The sequence below is a fragment of the Antedon mediterranea genome, chromosome 1 (assembly GCF_964355755.1).
Source record: "Antedon mediterranea chromosome 1, ecAntMedi1.1, whole genome shotgun sequence".
Classification (NCBI taxonomy): domain Eukaryota; kingdom Metazoa; phylum Echinodermata; class Crinoidea; order Comatulida; family Antedonidae; genus Antedon; species Antedon mediterranea.
Genome location: NC_092670.1, coordinates 36,818,023 through 36,845,659, shown reverse-complemented (window position 1 = coordinate 36,845,659; position 27,637 = coordinate 36,818,023). Strand labels below are relative to the sequence as shown.

The window sequence follows — 27,637 nt, the reverse complement described above, 5'->3', positions numbered from 1 at the left end:
AGTTGAATTTGAAAACTAAGCGTCGCTATCGAGTACATGTGACGACTAGGCCCCTGAATTAGGAACCCAAAGTAGCCCTCCTCGAGCGTTTTAGCCTTGTTTTTTTCTCTGGGCACTGCTCAGGGACCCCCTATAAGCTCCGGGGCCCATGGGTTTAGCCAGTGAGCGCTCATAGCCGTACCGCCACATATAATGTATGACCTTGACTATTTTGTTTAGGCTTTAGTTTTCTTTGACGCGTATATCGGGACAATCCTAGTGCCATCACTGAAACAAACTTTTAGACTCAAGAAATGTCGAGGTTCCAATGCCGTCCCTTCCATCCTACTGACAAGGACTACAAAACACACACATGCTATGCATATTTATTTATTAGGCTACTTTGTTAAAATTAATTAATAATAAGTGATATATAGCATTAACTATTGTCTTGTTAGAGTGGTGTAACTGTGGGTCTACACATTTTAAAAGTATCAATCAATTAATAATACTCACAAAATCTTGAACCATAAATGATGATATACCTGCATTTTGTTAGTAGGTCAAAGGCAATAATGTTAGATTGCCTTGGTAAGCCTAAGCCTAATTTTAAAATTAATAAATTAGGCTTGCATGAATAATCTGCACGCACATGTTAATTGTAAATGTTATAACTTTATGAAAAAGAAAGCCATCTTTAATTCCTATAATTTGTCAAAATCAAAAGTTCTAAAATCTATGATGTTAATAAGCCTATTTTAAATTTTACTGTGAAACTTTGCAAACATAACCATGGCGGAATGAACATGGGATATCGTTCCACTTCTCCTGGGAATTATTTTTGTCCCATACTGATACACAGTCTTCTCTGCCTTTGTAGTTGTTTGGTTCACCACTATCCCAGTTTGTATAAGTTGGAAGACTGTTGCCGTCACTCCATAAAAATCTACCCTCGTGTGTTGAGTCAGTCAAACCGATCCAGTAGCTGGTAACTGAATCGGTGGTTGTCAATCCATGAGTTGCTGTATTCCAAAGTCTTGAAACAAAATGGTTTTCATCCGTGTTCCGGATGGACACGAGATGTGCGTGAGGAGCCCTTTGATTAATAAATAAAAAAAAGTATATTTTTAAGTTTTGGGATTTGTATCCAGAGGCCTAGAAATGAGTACAAATGTAGAGGGTTTCTATTATGCCCCTACCATTATTATAAATGTTGAGACCTAATGACTGTTGAAGTTAAAAACAAATAAATTGAGAGTGCAGAAATGACACGGTGCAATTTCATTTTCAATGCCAGATCCCCAAAATGTGGCCCTAAACAGCGCCACCAACGGTTGTATGTCTAATAAACGTTTGTAAAACCCCAACTGACACAAAATAGGGCCTAAATTGTATCCCTATGTCGTTCAAAAATTGTATTTTTAGTTTTGTGAGTAATAACTAATAATTCTAAAAATATCTGGGGTGCGAAAATGGTAATTGCAAATGACACAAACACCAACCCACGAACCATTCTCCCCCCCCCCCCACCCCCCCAAAAAAACCTGTTACAGCCATGGAAATTTAGAATTTTTGAGCTGAAATATGAGAGCTGCTCGATCTTTGCACTTAATTTCAAATATGAAAGGATCTTAGCCCACCATAATTAGAAAATGGCAATTATAATTTAAAATAGGAAATAAAAATATATATTAATTAGTGTCTCCAGGACCTCAGCCCCACCATGGTTGATTGAAGAAAATTTTGAAAAATGCTGATGGCCGGAAATGCCACTTAATTTAAAATATGAAATAAAAATATATTTATTAGTGTCTCCAGGATCTTAGCCCACCATAGTTCGAAAATGGCAATTCATCTATAATTGAAAATAGGAAATCAAAATATATATTAAGTGTCTCCAGGACCTCGAGCGGGGTTGGTGAAATCTGTCCATAATAGGTTACTTTTCTGTCCATAATAGGTTACTTTCTGTCCATAATAGGGACTAGAGGGCGCTGTTGTTTGTCCATAATAGGTGACTTTCATAATTGGCTGTCCAAAATAGGTGACTTTTTGTCCACAATAGGCGAGTTTATTGGAGTAGTGCGCCATCCATTGTGTTGTCCATAATAGGTGATTTTGTTGGCGTACTCGTACGTAGTTTATTTCGCGAGTAGAAGTAATACTAATTTGCTTTCTGTTCAGACTTCGAGGCTACCTAGGAGGCCTAATTAGTATAAATATTTAAGTCTTTCTAGCCTAGGCCTAGCTAGGCTAGTCCTGTTAGTTAGGCTACCTCTATAGGCCTACTAGTACTACTAGCCTAGGCCTAGTCCATTTGTTATTGTCCACTAATAATAATGAAATGTGAAATTTATTCAGCAACAAATAATTTAATTTGAACTTCATTTTAGGTTTGATAGTACGGACAGACATTACGCAACTTACCATACTATTGCAAGTTTAAATAATTCACCAAACCCACACGTTCTTTTACAAAAATAAAAAATACCCCATAATACTCTAATAATAATATTGATAAAGTTTTATTTTTTTAAGATAATGAAAATGTAAACTGTTATTTTTATAAATGCATTGGTGTTTCAATGTAATTGTTGTATTTTTTTTTTCTTTGGACTTATTTTGTTTTGTTAACAGTAATAATAAAAATCAATTTAATATTGAAAAAGACATCACAGTTCAGCACATCATTTAGGTCCTCCCCTATTTCAAAATTCTGGATCCACATAGCTCAATGACAAACCATCCCAGTCTAAAGTGGATCAACAGCAGCACATCTCATCCATTTATTATATTGTTTAATTAAATGAATCAATTTTAATGTTTAATAATAAGAAATACGACAATAAATCAAGTTTACATACACGCAGTGTACAATCAACACCTTTGTTCTGTATTCAGAACAGTTTATTCAAAATCTAAATCACATTTAAAAAATACTGAATTATATTAATTTTAAAAGTGTAAAAACATGGTTAAACTACAATTTAAAAAATAGCAAGGATAAATAAAATGCACCATAATTATTATGTTTATTACTATAATTATTGATCGATGATTATGATCAAAAATAATAATATGTTGAAGTGATGTACTTTTTCATTTCAGCAGCATACTGTATATGAGCAGAATATCAAACATCTGTATGCCTATAATAAAAAAAGGAAGCATTTAAATACTATAATAATCTTTAAGTATTGTCATAGAGATATCTATAATATCTCTATGGTATTGTATAATGCAAGTAACTTCAATCTTAGTAATGCTGAGACAAATTTTCATGTTGTATGGTGGGAAACAGTTATGTTTAAATATTTTATTGCATTTAAAAAAAGATATGTAGGATTGTTTTACTAAATTTAAGTTTATACCAGTTGTTAGAGTCAATTATTACCATACTCACTATATGAAAACTGATATTAAATGTTTTAAAGACAAATGCTTTATTGAATGAATGCTTTAATAATATAACATTCAATTAAATTTTGAAATATTTTCTGCATGAATTTATTAGTGGATTTATCTATTCTTTGTACTGTGATTGTAATGTTTATAATGAATGGAAATAAAAAAAAAAATATCTCCTTTTAATTTCTTAGCAATTCAAATGAATAGAATATTTCAAATCAAATGTTAAAAATTAATTTTCATGTATTGTCAGTTTTTCTACTACGCTACTGATAAAATTCAGTTTGTCTCTCTAAAAATGTTTGACTAAATTGTATCCTTCTTTTCCGAAGATTACTTTTGCAAACAAATACTTTTTCTAAATAGGCTTTTTCTTGGGATTTTATTGAAAAATGTCCTAAAAGATGTAGGCCTAGTGGGTTGTATGTAAAGTATTTTTCTTCAATTGTAGGTTGGGCCTATCTGTTACTTACCCTAGTTAATAGAAATGTCCATGCTACTGTACTATAACATTGATCAGAAGATACACTGTACACAATCTTTGATACATGCAAAAAATATGGGAAAAATTGAGATTTAAATAGATGACATAATTAATAACATACAGTAACAATAGCTCTGGCTCTACTATACTGCCAACCTACTAACTGTCCGAACTGTCTGGATAAGACTCATTCATTCAAAAAATAATTAAAAAAAACAAAAATTTGAATAGGTCAATCTAGCAATCTAGATGTCTGATTTGAAGACAAACTACCAATAGGTCTAGTAGACTAGGCTAGTAGTAGCTGATTTCGGTCTTCAAAGTATAGTAGTGGGCGGTGGTGGCAGTGGTAGTAAAAGACTGTATAGTGACTATAGTCCGCCAGACCTGACCTGCAGTTAGGCAGTATAGTATATTCTGTAAAATATTCATATTAAAATAATAAAAAAACAGATAATGAGGATAGGCCTAGTTGTTTGTAGTAGGAAACCTATCTACCTAATATGAGCCCATGTCATTTGTATTCCTACTGTAGCAGGGAGGTACCCCCTGCTGTAAGGTAGGCCTAGAAAAAAAAAAGCTCACATTTCATTAGTGGACAATAACAAATGGACTCCAGCTAGGCCAAAGCTAGTACAGTAGTAGTACAGTACTATTTTATGCCTGAGGTAGCCTAACTAAAACAGGACTAGCCTAGGCTAGGCCTATTATAGGCCCTACTAGAGGCTAGAGAGACTTAAATAATTATACTAATTAGGCCTCCTACTAGTACCCTACTAGCTAGGCCTAGGTAGCCTCGAAGTCTGAAGAGAAAGCAAATTAGTATTAACTAATAATAGTTATTACTTCTACTCGCGAAATAAACTACGTACGTACGAGTACGCCAACAAAATCACCTATTATGGACAACACAATGGATGGCGCACTACTCCAATAAACTCGCCTATTGTGGACAAAAAGTCGCCTATTTTGGACAGCCAATTATGAAAGTTACCTATTATGGACAAACAACAGCGCCCTATAGTCCCTATTATGGACAGAAAGTAACCTATTATGGACAGAAAAGTAACCTATTATGGACAGATTTCACCAACCCTATTGAGGACCTCAGCCCCACCATGGTTGGGACTGAGGTACAAACATTTGGAAAATAGAGCTGCTCGATGAACGGAAATGGCACTTAATTTCAGATATGGAATAAAAATATATTTATTAGTACCTCCAGGATCTTAGCCCACCATAGTTCGAAAATGGCAATTATAATTTAAAATAAGAAATAAAAATATATATTAAGTGTCTCCAGGACCTCAGCTTCACCATGGCTGGTGCTGAGGTGAGAAAATTTGGAAAAATAGAGCTGCTCAATGGGCGGAAATGGCACTTAATTTCAAATATGAAATAAAAATATATTTATTAGTACCTCCAGGATCTTAGCCCATCATAGTTTTGAAAATGGCAATTATAATTTAAAATAGGAAATAAAAATATATATTAAGTGTCTCCATGACCTATGGTTGGGGCTGAGGAAAAAAAAAATGGAAAAATAGAGCTGCTCGATGGGCGGAAATGGCACTTAATTTTAAATAAAAATTACCTCGCCCACATCGTCACTACTGGGGCTGAGAGGTGAAGAACATTTGGAAAAATAGGGTTGCTACGACCATGGAAATGGAACATAATTTGAAATATGGAAAACAAATTCTCCTAGAATTCTTTTTAAAATTAGAGCTTCTAATTAGTTACTGGAAATTGCCATTTCAAGGGTTGGGGTAGGGGTGCGGCCACTTATAATTATGAACTGAAACAACAAAACCCCTTTCATAATGTTTTCGTTCAATTGTCTCTATATCTGGGGATCCAATAATCTGCATGGTCTCTGAAATAGAGCAACATAATTGGCCAATAGCTAGCCTCTTCGGATTTGTTGTGCTGCCTATATCGCACACACGGTAGTTTTCGAGCAGCCTTCCTATCCGAAGAGTCTATTTAAGTCCGAAACAAAAAGATGGAAGAACTATTGTACGGAAAACCCGAACAGATAGTTTGATTACATTTCATCTGGAAAATCGTCACGAGCGAAAGTAAACAAAGATTTCAAACCATGAGTACGCATTATGCATATGCTAAATTAGGATTGTTTACAACTCGTCACGGTTAAGAAGGTATTTTCACACAGATCATCATAAGGAAGTTTTATGATTATGCATACAGAGTAGCCAAACAAGCGCGTTTTATTATGGGATATGTTTTGATTGAAAACTTTGACTGGAAGTCAATGTTATTTTTTTAACAAAAAAACGTCTGTATTTCAGTATTATGATACTTCAAAGTAACCCACCTTTTTTCGAAATCTTTTATTTTTTTTTTGGATAGTCAAAGGGACAATACATCTTTAAACAAAATATTTTATTTTTGTTCTGTGGTATATTATTTTTTTGGTTGTTCAAAAAACACAAAATTATGCCAGATTATGCTAAAAACGGCTAAATAATGCCGCGGCATTATGCCAGATGCCGTGGGCCTCTAAATAATGCCAGAAAGCATAATAATGCCAGAAATGGCAACTATGAATTTCAAACCTCTTTTCTTTGTAAAAAGTTATTTTATTTTAATTTCCCAACCAACAGTAAACTCAAGGTTCACTACTTACAGAAGGAAACACATACACAAATCTTACATAAAATACATAAATATTCTACTAGAGTAATGTTACGAAATGTACGAACATTATTGAAAAACTCCAGGTTTGATCGTAAAGGATTGGTTTCCATTGGTTTTTCACAGGCGCCTTGAGCACTTTGGTGGGTAAGCGTCTAACAAATATTATTGGTTCTCACTTTTATCCCCATTGCAATCAGAACATAGTAGTTCACCTAGTATCAAGAAACCCAGTGAATAGATATTAATCTGGAACCCATGCCCATGATTTTCTAAACACTAGCATGTGCACCAAAATAGTATATTCATTGCTATCATTAAATATGTTCTACATTAATGAGATTTCTCTTCCAGACACTATTCTGTGAAGATTTTTGTCATTAGCTAGTTCTACAAAAGAATTTTGATTATATTTATACGTGACCACCAGGATTTGACCACCATGATTGATTCCTGATTTCTCTTTAGAAAAAAGGAAGAGACATTGACAGTGAACACAATCATTCAAAGCATTGATTATTTTTATATTAGTTGGCATTGACTTGGTTCTATTAGTCTCTGACCCTTGCCACTGCTGATAATGATTTTTGATGTCTCATTCATTTTATACTTCAGTCTATTGTTTTCTAATATTATGTTATGTTTTATTATGAATAGGTTCCAATTGTAATGAGAATATTTATGTGTTTACGTTCGTTAGATAGACGCAAAAGAAGAGAATCAGATGAGGTAATTCTCGTGTATATATGCAGCCGTTGGAAAGATGGAGATTATTATAAACAGGTTTTGTACAGTATATGCACAGGAAAATGTTTTTAAGAAGATAATATCAATTAATTGTACAGAAAAACTATCAGCGGCTAGCAACCATAACGATATGCCCTTGATCAAAATTGTGGTCTGTCTGTGTAGTGAATTTTGGGTTCCAGTTTTATTAGCCAATGAAAGTAAAAACCTAAAGCATTATTGACTAAGATTATAGATCTAAGTCTATTTGTCGTCAACTAGGGAAACAGACACCATTCTCTTAAGCATGGTTGCCACTAGAACGCAACGCAGCGACGTATCGACGCAAAGTTATGTATTGCGTAATCACAAGTGGGAACCGACGACGCAATAGTGCTGCAAACATCGTAGGTTTGATTTCACGCAGGCGGGGGCAAACACAATGATTGGAAGGGCATTTTCTTACGTTGCGTAGATTGCGTTACGTTGCGTCGCTAGTGAGAACCAAGCTATTTTCAAAAGGGAATGCAATCCTGGTGGTGGTCCCTTATGAAAGGTAATCAAAACATTTGAAACATACAGTATTTGAAAAATACAACGAAAAAATCATTGCGTTTGTCCCCTCTACGGTTGACCTTTAATTGCAAAGGATTTTTTTTTATAAGGTGATATTTATAATACATTGTTGTAATGGATGGCAATTTGAGTGGTGATTCCCCCGTCCCCGTCATCGGCAAAAAGCATAAAGCATCTTGAGTGGGTAAAAATGATGGGAATATCATTTACAAAGATTGTGTCGACCAAATTTCAAACACCGTTGTTTTACTTGTGCATCCTACTCTACTTTTATAGAATTCAGAGTTCTAACAGTAACAAACACATAAATACCCACCAGTTTCGGCATTTGCTCTCGGCTGTACCCCAAGTTACTTTTTCAGCAAAGATTCGGTAGCAATTGTTTAAGTAAGGAACCCAGTATTTAGGACAACCACAAGTCGCCTGCAAAGTAGGCACTATTAGTGCTGCGATAAACACAATATACAGCATCATCTTCATTATGAGTGTCGATAAGTATGCCTATAAAATTCACAATATTTACGATAAATTATAGAAAGTGTTTGCTTCTCTATAAATGAGGATACCTGTACTTACTTTAAACTGTATAGATACATCACCGTGTATTTAAATTTAGATTTTTCTCATCCTATCCGCAAGTGAAACGAAATAAGAGACCTCAACTGAAAATGATGAAAGCGGTTTATAAAGGGGTCTCAGAGACCCAATCATACATTGTCAAAATGACGAAAAAATAATAATTTAAGTTATTGTTTACCGAAATTTAGTGTTTACCGACCGACCGACATAGTGAGCTATAGAGTCTAAAAATGTGGATTATATGTCATAGAAATGGATTAAACAAATAAGGTGAAGATGTTGGATTAAATTATAATGTATTAGTGTCCCAAGTTCTGTATATGAAGCACGTTCGGGTCGCGATATTTCTGTTCAGACCCGTCATGAAACGTCACAAAATAAACATTCATATCCATAAGGTGTGACGTAAGAATTGAGCTAACTACAATTCGCTAAATGCAAACGATTTCTGTCGAGCCGTGTGTGTAGTTGAGTGATAAGACTATGGCCTTTACATGTCGATATGAGGTTCGACTCCAATAAGCTACTTCTTTTACTTTATAGTGAGAGAGATTATTTTGAGGGTTAGGGTAAAATATAAAAAAATATAAAAAATGATTGCAATTAAAGAATACTCACTGCTTCTTTAAAGAAAATGTTGCTGATGAGTTGAGCTAATTCAAGTGTTGTGTGTCACAGCCAAAATTGACGGGTATTTAAAGTTAAACGCAAAGGGTAATTTGCATAGAACTAGTCAGGTGTATTACCGTATAAAAGAATTGCGGAGGAATGTAGTAATTACACCTCACATCAACCTTGTAGAGAAGGGAGGTGTCACACCTCAGCAATAATACAGATTGACCATTGTAAGTAAGATACTCATTTATTGTAATACTATATACTTGTAATACTATATACTTGTAATACTATATACTTGTAATACTATATACTTGTAATACTATATACTTGTAATACTATATACTTGTAATACTATATACTTGTAATACTATATACTTGTAATACTATATACTTGTAATACTATATACTTGTAATACTATATACTTGTAATACTATATACTTGTAATACTATATACTTGTAATACTATATACTTGTAATACTATATACTTGTAATACTATATACTTGTAATACTATATACTTGTAATACTATATACTTGTAATACTATATACTTGTAATACTATATACTTGTAATACTATATACTTGTAATACTATATACTTGTAATACTATATATACTTGTAATACTATATATACTTGTAATACTATATATACTTGTAATACTATATACTTGTAATACTATATACTTGTAATACTATATACTTGTAATACTATATACTTGTAATACTATATACTTGTAATACTATATACTTGTAATACTATATACTTGTAATACTATATACTTGTAATACTATATACTTGTAATACTATATACTTGTAATACTATATACTTGTAATACTATATACTTGTAATACTATATACTTGTAATACTATATACTTGTAATACTATATACTTGTAATACTATATACTTGTAATACTATATACTTGTGAAATATGTATAGACATTTTTAAAAATAATTAAAATTAATACATAAAACAAACAAAAAGATCATAATTAAATAATCTATATATAAATTTACGTAAGGGCAAAATTCGGTAAATCGCGCGTTATTTCTAGAATGTTTACTCGATGGTATATAAAGTTGGTTCGTACTTTCGGTACTGATTTTAACCGCCTGATGTAACCCTGTTTACTAATTAAATTGAGTTCGATAATTAGTTATTGACGATTAAAACGAATTTAGGTTTAACGATTTGCCCCAAATAGGGGTGTTTTTCGATCGTGGTATACACTGTCTAATGGATGTCCGTCTTGTAAAATACCCGCAGACGATAATACGAGGATGCTTCGCATTTTCCTATCTCCTCCTACGATAATTGTTTTTAATGGCTGAAAACCGGTTGAACAGCTCGAGTACAGCATCATAATGTTGAAGACGGGCCGATTTTCTTTAAAAAATACTATTTTGATAGATTTAATATACGTTTATATAAATGTATTGATTTGCGATCTCTGTTACACAAGTGTCTATTCCCTCAGGCGTCGTAAAGGCAAGTACTGTATACTCATAACAGAAATTCGATCCATTTTCTTTTCCAATCTGTACTGCAGAGGTTGGATATAATTTTTTTTAAACGGATAATGAGCTAGCGTTTTCAGTCACCGTATATTATGTACAAATCTTTAAACCACCAACATCATCACCCTTCCCTCACTGGCATGAGTAGCGTTATAAAGCCAGTAGAGGATAAGCCTATACGGTGCACCACATGCCCTAAACGCAGAACAAATTTGGTGGGTAGGGTAGGAACCAACTTAATTATGAATTGGCTCTAAGAAACAATTGAAAACCATTAGGCCTATTAATTAAGTTGAGTTAGATAATTTAATATTTATTGACGATTAAATCGAATTTATGATTTTCCCCGAATAGAGGTGGTTTTCACAAATTGTTTAACATTATATATAAACATACGTCGTAGTGTACCGTTACATGTACTGTACTATTTCAATCGACTACGACGGTGATAGTTTCAACAAAGTATTACATCGCAATGTTTTACCAGGGAAGAGTTAAATTAACTCTTCCCTGGTTTTACTGTGTTTAGTGGTATATTATTTGTAAAACATGAACACAATTAATATTTCGTTACAAAATAAAGAATATAATTAAGAATTGTTCCTCTTTGCACCCATCCTCTTCCCCATCCCTCAACCATAATGTTACATACAAAACATGTACACAAAATAAGTTAGTTTAAATCTGACTTTTAAAACAATTGGTCTCATTTTGTGACAAGTTTCTCTTTCGGAAGTAATTCCCAGGGTGCTAATTTTAGTTGAGTACATAAATCACAGTGTCTATTTATTCGTTCCTGTAAACGACATGTATTATTGTCCTGCATTATTGTACATTTGAAATCGCCAGTTTTTTAACGCTGAAATCATTATGTATTCGAGAACCATCTGTGGGCACGACCTAGATGGTACGCGAGCGAAGCGAGCGTACCATCTAGTAATAATAATTCATAATTGCATATGACACCATAACTAACTGTTTTAGAGTGTTTTAATGTAAATTTAAAGCCAAAAATGGTTGGACCACTTACCCCAATACCCACTGGACCACTTACCCCAATACCCACTGGACCACTTACCCCAATACCCACTGGACCACTTACCCCAATAATTTTAACATTATTAAAATATGACATTACAAATTTAATTTTTGGTATATAAACTAAAAATGTATTTTCTATAGATGACTAACATACATATTTTAGTAATTATTCATAATTAAACCTATTTAACTAATTAGATGGCAAGAATGACCGTTTTTATAGTTTGGCCTATATGTTTTAATAGACTGGCAGCCATTTTTGAAATTCACGCTTTAGGGGTACATTAAACAGGGTACAAATCAAGCCTAAAATATGGAATTTTTAATACCAATTAAATCAACAAGATCCACTCATATTAATTCTAACTAATTTATATTTTCTATTTCTATAAAAATATTAACAATAGAACAACAAAAGGCCATTTAAGCAATATTAATAATGCCTATTGCACATAGATGCTGTTTTTGTACTGCCAGTTTTAAAAAATGAGGTCGTAAAAAAAATGATTCTGAACTATTTGGTCCAGTCACTTAATTAAACAAAGCGCCATTGATACCGGCACAACGCACACTGTCAGCTTTCATTTTTTTCAAGCTACAAAATGTACTAGGCCTAGGATGATTTTTTTAATCTTTAAAGTAGTTAAAAATCACTTTAAACTTACCTTCTTGAAACAATCCTTCTAAGAGTGTATTTTTCAATAGATAACTGATAGACGAAAGTTGAAAAATTGCGATTTTGATAGGTAAACTAATGAGACAGCGTGCTAATTCATGTATAAAACAATAGAGAAGTAATTTATGTCAAAGTTCATAATAAAAAATAAGGTCTATAGCAGCAATTGAAGAAAAACTTAGCAATTGGACCAGTTACCCCATGGACCACTTACCCCATCCTCCCCTACTTATAAAATAACTTAGCCCCGGAAACGGCAAAGTAGGTCTATGACTTATGGTACCAAGAAATCGAATTTAGCAAGAATACGTTCTTAACATTACTGTAGACATTTGGCCTCTTTTATTTTATTTGAGTTTGTTGAAGAAGAACATTTGGCGATGAAAAACGTTTACAAACTGGATCCCAAGCCACATTTAGAAGAGCATGTTGAAGTACATACGACCGAAAATAATATTGTACAATGCGTAGTGTCTATGTAGATAACACGCCATAACTATATGGAACTAACTGTACAAATGAGCACACCATTCCAGTAAGCTTCATATTTCATGTTTTTGTTTTATGGTAGAATAAAATCATTTCTCCCAAAAAAATGTTTTACTACACCTACAACTCAAATGTTGGAAAGAAAGGGTAGCGCATTTTATTATAGGCCTATATGTCATTAATTGATGCTATTCCAAAAAACTGCAAAGCTATTAGTAGTTGAGAAACGTAAACCCGATTGTTTTATATATTTTTTTTGTTTTATTTTTTTTTTTTGTATTTAAAAGGTGGCATTTTTAAATTTTAACCTGCTGCATGAAATTATACCCACCATTTATAAATGTTCATCAAATTTGAGTTTTTAATAAACAAACAAAAGGCACAAAAATTGAGGTTGCAGATATGGACCCTACAAGTATAGAATTGATGTTGGAGGTATTTAGTTTAAATATAATGCAACCAACTATTGTTAAAAGATTGAAATATTTCTTTGGGTAAAAGGAAGGCATGCTAGAAAAACGATGATTTACTACAGGTGAACTGTATCTTCTCTTTTTCATTTTTCAATTAGTTCATTTAAATTATTTATATCTACTCGATGGAGACGGTAATCATAAAGTATGTTATACTGTAGAGCACTACGTTATGTAAATACCCAACGCATCAGTATGAATATTTCTTTTTCATACTTTACATTATCAAAGGTTACTTACTAACAACAAATGTAAAATTTATTGACTTCAATCATCAAGAATAAAGTTTATAAACAAAACTAAAAATTTAAAATAATATTTCTTCAAAACCACGTAAGTTGTCAGAATGTTGCATGGTCAATGCTGTTATGAACGTAACACCGGAATTATGCCTGAATAATAAAAAAAATATACACACACAAATAAGCACCAATCAAATAGGTGCTGTGCTGTACTCGAGTTTGCGCACTTTGCTTTTGAGTGGAAAATATAAAATTGCAAAAGGCTTTCCCACATTGTTTGTTAAATTCAGTTTATTCGGGATTGCACTCACAAGTGAAGAGTACAAACAACGGAACAACGATATAATAACAGATAATAATCTTGCTTAAGGATACAAGCAATGAACCTCGATCTCACGATAATTAGTATAAACGCTGGATACCATGGTGAATCTGATCCTATAATATAAAAAAATTTTAGTTATAGATCTTTGATGTAATTATCTGAGTTTCTATGTGTTTTGATTCAAATCTTAAGTCATGTATTGATTCATTCAATATTTAGTTTCAAAGTTTCTGATCTATAGAATGTAAAATTATACATAAATCACATCAGGCCACATATCGATTTTCTTAAATATTCATAAAAAGAAGGAATTCTACATTCCGTAAACATGAGGCTGGTACTACAATGTTCTTTGTAACAGCTTTCTTTGCCCATTATTGTTACTGAAGAGATTGTAAGGTACCCTGATTAAAGTTGCACCATAATGTAGCACAATACATATTATATTTTTTTTAAAATAAAACACATTCCACATCGAAAGAACACATGCTATATTTCCTGACCAATGAGTTGGCTCTGATACACAAATATCTGTATTGCCAGTTCATATCTAAATCATCAACTTTTTATTTGAATTGCCTCGTGTGGGATGATTAAAGAATTTAGAATTGAATCACCTAGATCCAAAGAGATAACATGACCAGACATTGGTTGAATCAAGCTGTTGCCATTGGATGGTAATAAAAGCTTTCAATTGAATCCTACGTGACTTAGGGCAGACTATCATACAAGATGATTTCTTAGCATTGTAGACTCATCTCATTTTGGCTTCAAAGCATTTAGAAATATCAAACCTGATGCTGAAGGTGCTGTATACGAAAGTTAATAACATTGACATTTGTAATATTATTTCTATTATACAAACATTGATTTAACCTATAACCAAGGACAAAAACACAAAGAAACATTTATCATTCTATCGTATCCATTTATTGTTTAACCTATTCAACTAGAGAAAAATTACCGATCATTATCTGATTTGAATGAGATAATTATCGGGATTTTTTTTTATCGATAAATGCGATAATTATTAACCTTTAACGTGAAAGACTCCCTAATGTTTGTAGGATTGTGGTGTAAGAAATTTACATTTATAGCATGTAAAATTATTTATACTTATACCATTTTGTTGATATAATTTAGTTGTTCATTTTTTATTTTGACAGGTAGTGATTGATGCTTTCAGACTAATCAATCCTAACATGAGGAGTGGAGCTGTGGCTTGGTGGTTATGATGCTTGGCTACCAAACTTGGATCTAGCCATATATATATATATAAACACAACAGGTGATACACTGAAAATTATTTAATTAATTTTTGAAACGATAAAGATGAGGAAATCTGGGAGAATGAGAAAAAGTCGCCCCAACCGAGACTCGAACTCGGACCGTCTGCTTGATATGCAGTTGCCCTAACCATTAAACCACTGGGGCTTTCATGGTATTGTTCTTTAACTCGATCGGATAACGACCCTTTAACATTCTCGGCGTGGTACGGTTGGAACACAACTAGTCCTCAGGCAAAGAACAGTAATTCTAAACCACCCGGTGATATACTGAAATTTAATTAATTATTATATATATGTACTAAAAACATACCGTACAGTCAAGCATTACGTATCAGATGTATCTGTTCTTCAGATTTAGATTTTTAGAATCGTACCGAAGAACTAACCGGACATCGAATAGATATTCCTCGATGTCAAACACTGACGTACAAACCACGTCCGCCAAATTCGACCAGAGTGCCATTGGTCACAACCTATCACCATAGGTTGCCTCCATTACGGGCTATTATTGAGAAACGTATGGCCATTCTACAGTCTACAGAACGTCTCAAGACTGTTTTACCAGAACCACCCATTGCATTTCGTAGACCTCCCAACCTTCGTGATATATTAGTCAGATCCAAATTTAAGAGTGAAATCAACTCTCATAACAGCCAAAATTTGGACAGTCACCTTTGCGGCAAATTTTGTTAATTGGCTGATTCTACTGAAAAATTTAGGAGTAACCAAACTGGCTGAATTTTTCGGATAAGACAATCAATTAATTGTCTAACCAAAAATGTCATTTGTCTCATATACTGTAATATTTGTGGCAAACAGTACGTCGGGGAAACAAACAAATTCTCCGTATGAGAATGACACAACACAGATCAGCTATCAAAACGTAGCCGAACATTTTAATTCAGCTGGTCACTCGATTGCAAATTTCATAGTTATTGCAATAGACCATGATGTCAAATGGAGGGAAAAAACACTGGGAATTACAACTTAAACCACAAAACCTTTTGAACTTAACATTAGGAACATACTCCCAGATTGGTAAAATTATTCTATTGACTACCAAAATTTAAGTTTTAATATTAACCACCATTTAAGCAGTTTTTTTAGTTTCATTCCAAAATTGTTTATATCTCTACCAAGCTACCTTCTTTGTTTTCTACTCTTATTCAGACTCCACCCATCACACCCTCCTTTTGTTGTATTTCTTTTATTCCTGTCCACCCAGGCAGCACTTGCCAGTTCTTATACTATGACGTTATCTAAATTCCTTCACTTGCACTGATGAAGATCTAGTGTTGCCCGAAAGCTTTGCTAACTTTTCTGGCTGTTTTACTTTATCGTTTTGATTTGGCTTTTCTCTTTTTTTTTGTATCTCCATTGAGATCCAGCCACTGATACCCACAGCATTGTCATTTATTCAGTATTTTGCCTTTGGATTTATATATATATTTCATGTTATGTTACAGATGTTGTTAAATTTACATAAAAAGAGTTGGACTGATGGTTTGATGTTGACAGACAACAGTGAGCATTGTAGTGTAAATGAGAAAACAGTAAAGGAAATGCTGGAACTTGCCAAAAACTATAATAAGGTATGAATCATCATGTATAGTTTTAAGGGAGTACTTTAAAAAAATATATATCCTGCATTATAAGGAAAATAATTATTTTTTAAAGCAATATGTGCAATATATTCTGCCTTATAATGAAATCAATACATTTGTATAATCGTATATTAAATCTATCAAAATAGTATTTTTTAAAGAAAATCGGCCTGTCTTCAACATTATGATGCTGTACTCCAGCTGTTCAACCGGTTTTCAGCTATTAAAAACAATTATCGTAGGAGGAGATAGGAAAATGCGAAGCCTCCTCGCATTTTTGTGGCGGGTATTTTTCAAGATGGACATCCATTAGACAGTGTATACCACGATCGGAAAACACCCCTATCTGGGGCAAATCGTTGAACTTAAATTCGTTTTAATCGTCAATAACTAATTATCTAACTTAATTTAATAATTAGTAAACAGGGTTACATCAGGTGGTTAAAATCATTACCGAAAGTACGAACCAACTTTACATACCATCGAGTAAAAATTCTAAATGTAAGGCGCGATTTACCGAATTTTGCCCTTACGTAAATATATATACAGATACTGAATCCTAATAATCTCAGAAAGAAAGTCTTGACGAATCTGAATAAAGGTAAAAAAAAATGACCTTTACAGTAGTGTTATCTTAAACCTGTTTACGTAACTAATGATATTTAAAAAAAAATTAAATATGGAGTTTTCATGAAAAAAAAAAATTTTACATATTGAGGTCAAATGACATCAACATTTTATCTATAGGCCTAGTGTATTGTAGCAACTGTTTCTATACGTAACTAAGTACAATATTTTTAATATGGGGTTTCATGACTACAAACAATTGATTACATAGCTTTACTACCTTTTCCCAAATTTACTTATCTACTGAATCCCAGAAAATGTCTGACCTTGTGAAAGGGTCATTTGTTGGGTCAAGTTATGTCAAAATGTATTATTTATGTTATCTTAGAACCTGTTTCTATGCATAACTAAGGATAATTGTTTTTTTAAATACAGTTGAACCTCCCGTAAGTGGCCACCCTCGGGACCTGGAAAAGTGGCCGCTTACGGGCGGTGACCCCTTACGGGAGGTTCTGCCGATAAAGGGCCAAAATCACTTATTATGGCTATATACGATATTCTTAACGAAACGAGCCTCTCAATTTTCCAGCTAATTGTAGGCCTATTATTATTTATAATCAGGTGGTTTAGTATTTTTTAGCATTTTCAGACAAATTTTAAAAACTTTTATCATATGAAAAATGGTCGGTCAAAATCTGTGTAGTTTTCTCATCTCTTCACAGTAATGTTTTTAAAACCTCTTCAAAATAAAGCTAATATATAAAGAAATACAATAAACATGCACCTCTAATTCATAGGTCCATGCAATAAGTATCACATTTTTCGATTGGCCGCATACAAAAAATCTCATTTTTAGTATAAAAAGGTGCCCGCAGCTGCTTACGGTAAGCACCAAATGCACTAATTAGATAGGAAGAACAAACAGGCTTTTCAAAGTGCGTCCGTTAAGGGAGGTGGCCGCTGTAAATAAAATATGGGGTTTTCATGAATAAAAATATTCACAGAAGAAATTAAGCGCTTACGAATATGACCTTGTGAAACGGTAATTTGAAAATGCAAATAAGGCATGCCTGCTAATAATCTACAAATTTAAATTTGTATGAGATAAATATGCAAAATCTAAAGAATATCTCATTTTTAGTTACCATAGTAACTGTTGCTATGCATAACTAAGGGAAATTAAATAATTATCAGATAATTATTAATTAATAATTAATACTGAATCCAACCATCACAGTAAAAAAAATATAGAATTTAAAACCAATATTTAATAATAAAGTGTGATATTTTACATGCTGACCTTAAATGAAATGAAATTTCAAATCAGGGCTTCAATATTTGTTATGTAGCATTAACATACCTGAGTATATCATTGACTTTTGATTGGTTCTATTTTGGGGAGGGGAAAGTGGTGGATCCAGGACTTTTAAATAGTTAGGGGGTTGAAGGCGAGGGTCTAAAAACTTAACTTTATGTCCTATCTTTTGCATTGCAATTTTTAACTTGGGGTGGGTGGGGGCTTGGAGAAAGGGGGAGGGGGTGGGATGGAATAGTTTGAATCCGTCTAATCATTGGGGCGATAGTAGCGGCAGTGTGGGTGGTGGTTGAATGCATGCATTTGACACTCTATAGTGGATGATCGACCAAAGTGTTGCAGTTTATCTTTTTATGGTGATAGTCGGGGTTGGGAGGGGGGGGGGGGAGGCGTCGTAGTCGAAAGTGGTGGTGGATAGGCATGTGGGATCTGCTTAGGTTAGCAAATAAAAGAAGTAAACAAATGAAAGAGGAGCTTCAAAATAAGAGAGGAGTAATCTGTTGCAAAAATTAAAATTCACAACGATCTGATAATTTATTCAAATTTCCAGAGGATATAACCTATAAAATGACATTAAAACTGGGAATTACAGAATCTATAATTAAAAATATTTTTTTTTTCTCACAACACAACTAGAACTATATAAAACATTAGGAATTTTTCTGACCAATGAGTTTCAAATCAAATAATCAAAGAAAATAAAATGTTTATACTAATATACCATGTTTTTTTTTTTTTTTAAATACCTATGTTTCTCGCAATACTGCTTGTAGATTTTAAATTTACCCCAGTATTTTATTTTAGAAATCAATTATTAAACATTAGAACTACCTATTTGTAATAAATCAGCTAAAAAAATACACCACTTTGGGCGTTAAGGTGAAGTAAAGTTTAGTTGCATTGAACAATTTAAATAAATGGTATCTCCCAAAGTATGAAATAAAAAAAATAAAAAAATTTGAAACAGGTACACAATGCATTGTTATTATGCATAGGCCTACACTAATTAGTTTTTATAATTAAATGAACAAAACAAAAATATCGTTCATCAAAGTAGTACCAATATCCATTTTAAAAAACATTAAAAAAGGACAAAATTTGTCAAAAACACAAATTTGGCCGTTGCCATGGAAATATACGTGTGAAATAAAAAATAATTCATATTTGATTTCTCTCAACACATATATAGCCATGTGCAAAATTTGAAAGAAATCCATTTTTTTTAGTCTGCCACTCTTTTTGATATTTCTTTGATTCTTACAGACAATGGCTCTTAATTGTTCAACGTGGTACCAGACAGCTACAGTACAGTTTTTTGTTTTTAACAATTTACGCATCAACTCTTTGCTGTGAAAAATGCAAAACCATTATTTGATCCTAAAATGATAATTTCATTATTTATTTGCACTTCCTTTGCATTTTACTACATGTTCGAAAGCTATATCTAGTATTTAATTATAAATTGTGTTAAGTTTATGCATTTATTTTTCTGTATTAGTCCATTGAAGAAGAAGATACGATGACAGCAGAACAATTGGCAGTGAAAAACGTTGGCAAACCGGATCCAAAGCGACACTTAGAAGAACACGTTGAAGTACTGATGACCGCAAATATTGTACAATGATAAGGGTCTATGTTAAATACTGTAGTCTTCAAATAAACCATTAAATGTAGCTGTAACATTCAATAACTTATAATTAAACTATATGGAACTAACTGTACAAATAAGCACACAATTCAACTACTGTAAGCTTCACGTTTTCATGTCGTTTTGTTTTTATGGTAGAAATAAAGCATTATGTCTCCAAAAACTTAGATTTGCTAGATTATAACTCAGCTTCTGTGAAACCTCTATTCATGTGACACCCATTAAGAGGAAACTTTATCATAAAACAAACGAGGGTTACTATAATAGGTTTAATACTAAAGCCAAGCCCTATTCTCTGAAGAGTTTTAGTGTTACTGTATGTAAAGTGAAAGCTATGCTGACAAAAGATGAATTACGTTAGACGAGCCGTAACCGTATTGTCTGTTTCATTTTTCGATTAGTTCATTAAAAATGTATTATTTTATATCTAATTGATAGCGATAAAAAACAGCAATCATGAAATATGTCATTCTGTGGAACACTGTGTTCTGTAACGCGTGGCACCCGCTAGAACGTAACGTAACGCAGCGACGTATCGACACAAAGTGTATTGCGTAATCACAAGTGGGAACCGACGACGCAACAATACTGAAAACATCGCCGGTGTGATTTCACGCAGGCGGGGGAAAACACAATTATTGAAAGGACATTTTCTTACGTTGCGTTGAACCAAGCTTAAACTACACAATGTACCAGTATGAATGGGACCATCCATTTATTGTTTAGACCAACATAGGCTATTTTACAGTATCAAAGGTTTATTCACAATGAATGTAAATCTATTTGAGTTTATAAAACAAAACCCAAATATATGACATTTTCTTGCATTACGTCGCCAGTGGCAACCAAGCTTTAAAGATGATTGATCAAAAAACGCCGCGCACTAAAGTTGAATTTGAAAACTAAGCGTCGCTATCGAGTACCGTACATATGACGACTAGGCCCCTGAATTAGGAACCCTACGTAGCCCTCCTCGAGCGTTTTAGCCTTGTTTTTTCCTCTGGGCACTGCTCAGGGACCCCCTATAAGCTCCGGGGCCCATGGGTTTAGCCAGTGAGCGCTCATAGCCGTACCGCCACATATAATGTATGACCTTGACTATTGTTTAGGCTTTAGTTTTCTTTGACGCGTATATCGGGACAATCCTAGTGCCATCACTGAAACCAAATTTTAGACTCAAGAAATGTCGAGGTTCCAATGCCGTCCCTTCCATCCTACTGACAAGGACTACAAAACACACACATGCTATGCATATTTATTTATTAGGCTACTTCGTTAGTAAATCAAAGAGAATGTATTAATAGAGCCCCTTTCTCACAGATGTGCCTGCAATATACCGGTACAGTGCTGGCGTCGTGCCGGTATCGTTACCGGCATATACCCATTCTCATCGGACTATCGTGCCGGAAATATAACCGGTATATACCGGCTTTCTGTGAGAAAGGAGTCGGGCATATTCGGCCAATAAAAAGTCTCTGACAAAATAATTATTGAGGGCGTCCTTTATTGTCATGTTATTATTTTTGTCTAGCGATGATATGGCGGCGAATGTTAAGTTACAGATTATTATCTTCCTTTATAGCATATTTATGCAATACATGCTATGTACAGTATATTGTGCATATATTATACAGGTATAGCAATTAATTTGCCGTCATCAGCAATCTGTAAAACACCTTAGAAGGCTGTAGGCCTACAATTTACAAGCAAGGCGACGAAAGGTCAGGCACCAACAAACAAAGAGCTAATTAATGGCCTAGCCTAAGTAAAGCGGCCTATATAGATTATGCTACAAATTTCTTCTTGTCCCCTTATTTTAAGCAGCTCTCTTATCTCATTATCCCTCCAGTTCGACATTATTATTGTTAATTGAATTGAATAGGCGCCAAAGTGATACACTTGACTGCGCAAGGTGTCAAAGCCTCGACGGGGAACCCCGGAATATAACGGCGATACGTTCTCACAGAATGCCCGTCTGGCATTGCGGGGAATATCCCTAGAATATTACTAGGTCTAAAGCAGGTCATGTCGATGCCGGCATGGTGCCGGCACGATGCCAAGACGACCCGTTCTCACAGAAAACCATACCGGCATGGTAATGGTATATTCCCGCAATATTCCTGGCACACAACTCTGTGAGAAAGGGGCTTAGGTGATATATAGCATTAACTATTGTCTTGTTAGAGTTGTGTAACTGTGGGTCTACACATTTTAAAAGTATCAATCAATTAATAATACTCACAAAATCTTGAACCATAAATGATAAATGATGATATACCTGCATTTTGTTAGTAGGCCAAAGGCAATGATGTTAGATTGCCTTGGTAGGCCTAAGCCTAATTTTAAAATAAATAAATTAGGCTTGCATGAATAATCTGCACGCACATGGTAATTGTAAAAGTGTTATAACTTTATGAAAAAGAAAACCATCTTTAATTCCTATAATTTGTCAAAATCAAAAGATCTAAAATCTATGATGTTAAGCCTATTTAAAATTTTACTGTGAAACTTTGCAAACATAACCATGGCGGAATGAACATGGGATATCGTTCCACTTCTCCTTGGAATTATTTTTGTCCCATACTGATGCACAGTCTTCTCTGCCTTTGTAGTTGTTTGGTTCACCACTATCCCAGTTTATATAAGTTGGAAACCTGTTGCCATCACTCCATAAAAATCTACCCTCGTGTGTTGAGTCGGTCAAACCGATCCAGTAGCTGGTAACTGAATCGGTGGTTGTCAATCCATGAGTTGCTGTATTCCAAAGTCTTGAAACAAACTGGTTTTCATCATTGTTCCAGATGGACACGAGATGTGCGTTACGAGCCCTTTGATTAATAAAAAAAAAGTATATTTTATAGTTTTGTGATTTGTATCTAGAGGCCTAGAAATGAGTACAAATGTAGAGGGTTTCTATTATGCCCCTACCATTATTATAAATGTTGAGACCTAATGACTGTTGAAGTTAAAAACAAATAAATTGAGAGTGCAGAAATGACACGGTACAATTTCAAACCTCTTTTCTTTGTAAAAAGTTATTTTATTTAAATTTCCCAACCAACAGTAAACTCAAGGTTCACTACTTACAGAAGGAAACACAGACAAAAATCTTACATAAAATACATAAATATTCTACTAGAGTAATGTTACGAAATGTACGAACATTATTGAAAAACTCCAGGTTTGATCGTAAAGGATTAGTTTCCATTGGTTTTTCACAGGCGCCTTGAGCACTTTGGTGGATAAGCGTCTAACAAATCTTATTATTGGTTATCACTTTTGTTTATCCCCATTGCAATCAGAACATAGTAGTTAAACTAGTATCAAGAATATGTACATACCAACCAACCCACTGAATAGATATTAATCTGGAACCCATGACCATGATTTTCTAAACACTAGCATGTGCACCAAAATAGTATATTCATTGCTATCATTAAATATATTCTACATTAATGAGATTTATCTTCCAGACACTATTCTGTGAAGATTTTTGTCATTAGCTAGTTCTACAAAAGAATTTTGATTATCTCTATACGTGACCACCAGGATTTGACCACCATGATTGATTCCTGATTTCTCATTAGAAAAAAGGAAGAGACATTGACAGTAGACACAATCATCCAAAGCATTGATTATTTTTATATTAGTTGGCATTGACTTGGTTCTATTAGTCTCTGACCCTTGCCGCTGCTAATAATGATTTTTGATGTCCCATTCATTTTATACTTCAGTCTATTGTTTTCTAATATTATGTTATGTTTTATTATGAATAGGTTCCAATTGTAATGAGAATATTTATGTGTTTACGTTCGTTAGTTAGACGCACAAAGAAGAGAATCAGTTGAGCTAATTCTCGTGTATATATGCAGCCGTTGGAAAGATGGAGATTATTATAAACAGGTTTTTTACTACAGTATATGCACAGGAAAATATTTTTAAGAAGATAATATCAATTAGTTGTACAGAAAAACTATCACCGGCTAGCAACCATATTGAGGCTCATACTAACGATATGCCCTTGATCAAAATTGTGGTCTGTCTGTGTAGTGAGTTTTGAGTTCCAGTTTTATTAGCCAATGAAAGTAAAAACCTAAAGCATTATTGACTAAGATTATAGATCTAAGTATATTTGTCGTCAACTAGGGAAACAGACAACATTCTCTTAAGCATGGTTCCCACTAGAACGCAACGCAGCGACGTATCGACGCAAAGTGATGTATTGCGTAATCACAAGTGGGAACCGACGACGTAATAGTTCTGCAAACATCGTAGGTTTGATTTCACGCAGGCGGGGGCAAACACAATGATTTGAAGAGAATTTTCTTACGTTGCGTAGATTGCGTTACGTTGCGTCGCTAGTGAGAACCAAGCTATTTTCAAAAGGGAATGCAATCCTGGTGGTCCCTTATGAAAGGTAATCAAAACATTTGAAACATACAGTATTTGAAAAATGTTACAACAAAAAAAACATTGCGTTTGTCCCCTCTACGGTTGACCTTTAATTGCAAAGGATTTTTTTTTATAAGGTGATATTTATAATACATTGTTATAATGGATGGCAATTTGAGTGGTGATTCTCCCGTCCCCGTCATCGGCAAAAAGCATAAAGCATCTGGAGTGGGTAAAAATGATGGGAATATTATTTACAAAGATTGTGTCGACCAAATTTCAAACACCGTTGTTTTACTTGTGCATCCTAATCTACTTTTATAGAATTCAGAGTTCTAACAGTAACAAACACATAAATACCCACCAGTTTCGGCATTTTCTTTCGGCTGTACCCCAAGTTACTTTTTCAGCAAAGATTCGGTAGCAATTGTTTAAGTAAGGAACCCAGTATTTAGGACAACCACAAGTCGCCTGCATAGTAGGCACTATTAGTGCTGCGATAAACACAATATACAGCATCATCTTCATTATGAGTGTCGATAAGTATGCCTATAAAATTCACAATATTTACGATAAATTATAGAAAAGTGTTTGCTTCTCTATAAATGAGGATACCTGTACTTACTTTAAACTGTATAGATACATCACCGTGTATTTAAATTTAGATTTTTCTCATCCTATCCGCAAGTGAAACGAAAGCAGATAACTCGACATAAGAGACCTCAACTGAAAATGGTGAAAGCGGTTTATAAAGGGGTCTCAGAGACCCAATCATACATTCTGAACAGCACCTTTTTAATGTATATAATTTCTACATTTTAGCGGGAGTAGTCTCTGTTTCGGGTTTCGAAAACAGAAAACGTATATTATGAACCTGAACAACTTAAATTGTGTTAAAAACCAATTAAATTTTGTCAGTGTTTTTATTTAAAAAAAAGGATTCAGGCTTGATTAAAATCTATGACCTAATCAACTTTAACAAATTGAAAACTTCTAATAACGGTGTGCAAAAACTCTTTGATACTATATTGATTATTGACAAGCATTGACAAGCATTTAAGAAAAAAAAAATACGATGAAGATGTTAGATTAAATTATAACTTACTAGTGGTTCTGTATACGAAGCCCGTTTGGGTCAATTGTGAACTACAATTTAAAGGTAATAAGTGAAAAAACTGTAGAAAATCATACAAGAATTGAACCATGAACTTTCGAATGTATAGGTCCATGATTATGTTACGTCAGTACAAAATAGTACGGTAAAAGTAAAATACATGTTTAAAATAATCGGTAAAATTAAAAACAATGAAAAATGATTGCATTTATAGAATACTCACTGCTTCTTCAAAGAAAATGTTGCTGATGAGTTTAAATGTTTTTAATAATATTAATCATTAATGAATTACTTATATATCTTATCATTGGAGGTCATTGTTAATCTCTTCAGGGGTGAGGTGTGCATAATATTCCTGTTTTGATTCATGTATTAGCCGCATGTCCGGGTGCACATTACATTAATAATGGATTAGCACTGTATTGCATGTAATAATTTAGTTCAAGTGTTGTGTACTGATAAAATATAAAATAACCTAGCCCCGGAAAAGGCAAAGTAGGTCTATGACTTATGGTACCAAGAAATCGAATTTAGCAAGAATACATTCTTAACATTACTGTAGACATTTGGCCTCTTTTTAAAATTTGAGTTGTTGAAGAAGAAGAACAATTGGCGGTGAAAAACATTTACAAACTGGATCCAAAGCGACATTTAGAAGAGCATGTTGAAGTACATACGACCGAAAATAAAGTATAGAATTGATGTAAAAAAATATATATATCTTTTAAACATTATATACAAAGGCTAAGATTTTTTTGATGTAAAAAAGAAACCACATTTACATTCATTTACATTTTAAAAAAATACAATTAGTTAAAATATATAGATGGTAATAAAATGACGACAAAAAATTGATTTAAAAAAAACCTACTCATGAAAAAGTGGTCATTGTTGTTTTATTCTGTACGTGTCCGTGTCTGGGGTAGAGAGGCTATAAACTCAGGGGAGGAATATAAAGTATCTTCCCTTTTCACCACCAAGACCAAAATTGATGAGATGAAAACGAAGAATGTAAAAACTTGAAAAAAAGTGTGTTTAGAATGGATAGAAGGGAATAATATATATATATTATATATATATATATATATATATATAATGAAAACCGTAAGGTTAGAGTCTATACAAAGTGCAAGTCCAAGGGAATATTTTGACTCTGTGTGTATGTCAGACGCTTCATACCCGCGTGACATCTTAAACGTAATATAGTCACTAGGTATATATATTATGTATTTAAGAGATACAAATAGCATTTTGTTATTTCATTAACTTAAGGAGATTTTCCTTTATATCTCCCAATTTACCTTGAGCGTTAAAGTAGTAGCACATAAACTCATTTTCAATTAAGTGCTTTACTTCAGTAATAAAAAGATTCCAGATCTTTTTTTCATAGTTGTTTTCTCTTTTTTTCAGGTTTTGTTAATATATGCAACTTATATAAAGAGAATACAAATAAAGAAATCAATTCATTTACAATTATGTTATTTGATCCAGTAATAATTGTAGACAAAGTTATTGGGCCTTCGTTTGAGAAGCTCTTAGCTATGACATTTTTAAATTTAAGCCCTGTCCATTGAATTACACTGCATTTATATAACATGTGTTTTTTCAGTTTCAACCTTGCTTATACATTTATCACATAAATCATTACATGCTAATTTCCAGATTTTCAATCGTTTTTTACATGGTAGTATTTAAACTATTTATATCTATTCGATGGCGACAGTAATCATGAAGTATGTTATGTAATACCCAACGCATCAGTATGACTATTTCTTTTTCATACTTTACATTATCAAAGGTTACTTACTAACAACAAATGTAAAATTTATTTACTTCAATCATCGAGAATAAAGTTTATAAACAAAACTAAAAATCTAAAATGTCTGTGTTTTAAAATAATATTTCTTCAAAAC

The 27,637-nt window shown here is 33.3% G+C and overlaps 3 protein-coding genes and 1 long non-coding RNA gene across 4 annotated transcripts; 1 reads left to right on the top strand and 3 right to left on the bottom strand.

Moving 5' to 3' along the window:
* Positions 1–353: 353 nt before the first annotated feature.
* LOC140054558 (alpha-N-acetylgalactosamine-specific lectin-like) lies at positions 354–9,095 on the bottom strand. Its single transcript, XM_072099634.1, has 3 exons — positions 9,029–9,095; positions 8,148–8,332; positions 354–1,075 (listed from the first exon to the last, which is right to left on the bottom strand). The coding sequence occupies exons 2-3, from the start codon at positions 8,309–8,311 to the stop codon at positions 745–747; spliced, it is 495 nt and encodes a 164-aa protein (XP_071955735.1). The 5' UTR covers positions 8,312–8,332; positions 9,029–9,095; the 3' UTR covers positions 354–744.
* Positions 3,015–4,858, bottom strand: LOC140054643 (uncharacterized). The gene is made up of 3 exons (XR_011846551.1): positions 4,768–4,858; positions 3,861–3,926; positions 3,015–3,128 (listed from the first exon to the last, which is right to left on the bottom strand). It is a non-coding gene; the product is annotated as an uncharacterized lncRNA (long non-coding RNA).
* A 7,455-nt stretch (positions 9,096–16,550) lies between the features above and the next one.
* Positions 16,551–20,239, top strand: LOC140054473 (26S proteasome non-ATPase regulatory subunit 14-like). Its single transcript, XM_072099514.1, has 2 exons — positions 16,551–16,676; positions 20,069–20,239. The coding sequence occupies exons 1-2, from the start codon at positions 16,551–16,553 to the stop codon at positions 20,192–20,194; spliced, it is 252 nt and encodes an 83-aa protein (XP_071955615.1). The 3' UTR covers positions 20,195–20,239.
* Positions 20,240–21,105: 866 nt separating this feature from the next.
* On the bottom strand, positions 21,106–25,976 carry LOC140054383 (echinoidin-like). The gene is made up of 3 exons (XM_072099395.1): positions 25,948–25,976; positions 24,975–25,159; positions 21,106–23,046 (listed from the first exon to the last, which is right to left on the bottom strand). The coding sequence occupies exons 2-3, from the start codon at positions 25,136–25,138 to the stop codon at positions 22,716–22,718; spliced, it is 495 nt and encodes a 164-aa protein (XP_071955496.1). The 5' UTR covers positions 25,139–25,159; positions 25,948–25,976; the 3' UTR covers positions 21,106–22,715.
* Positions 25,977–27,637: the final 1,661 nt, after the last annotated feature.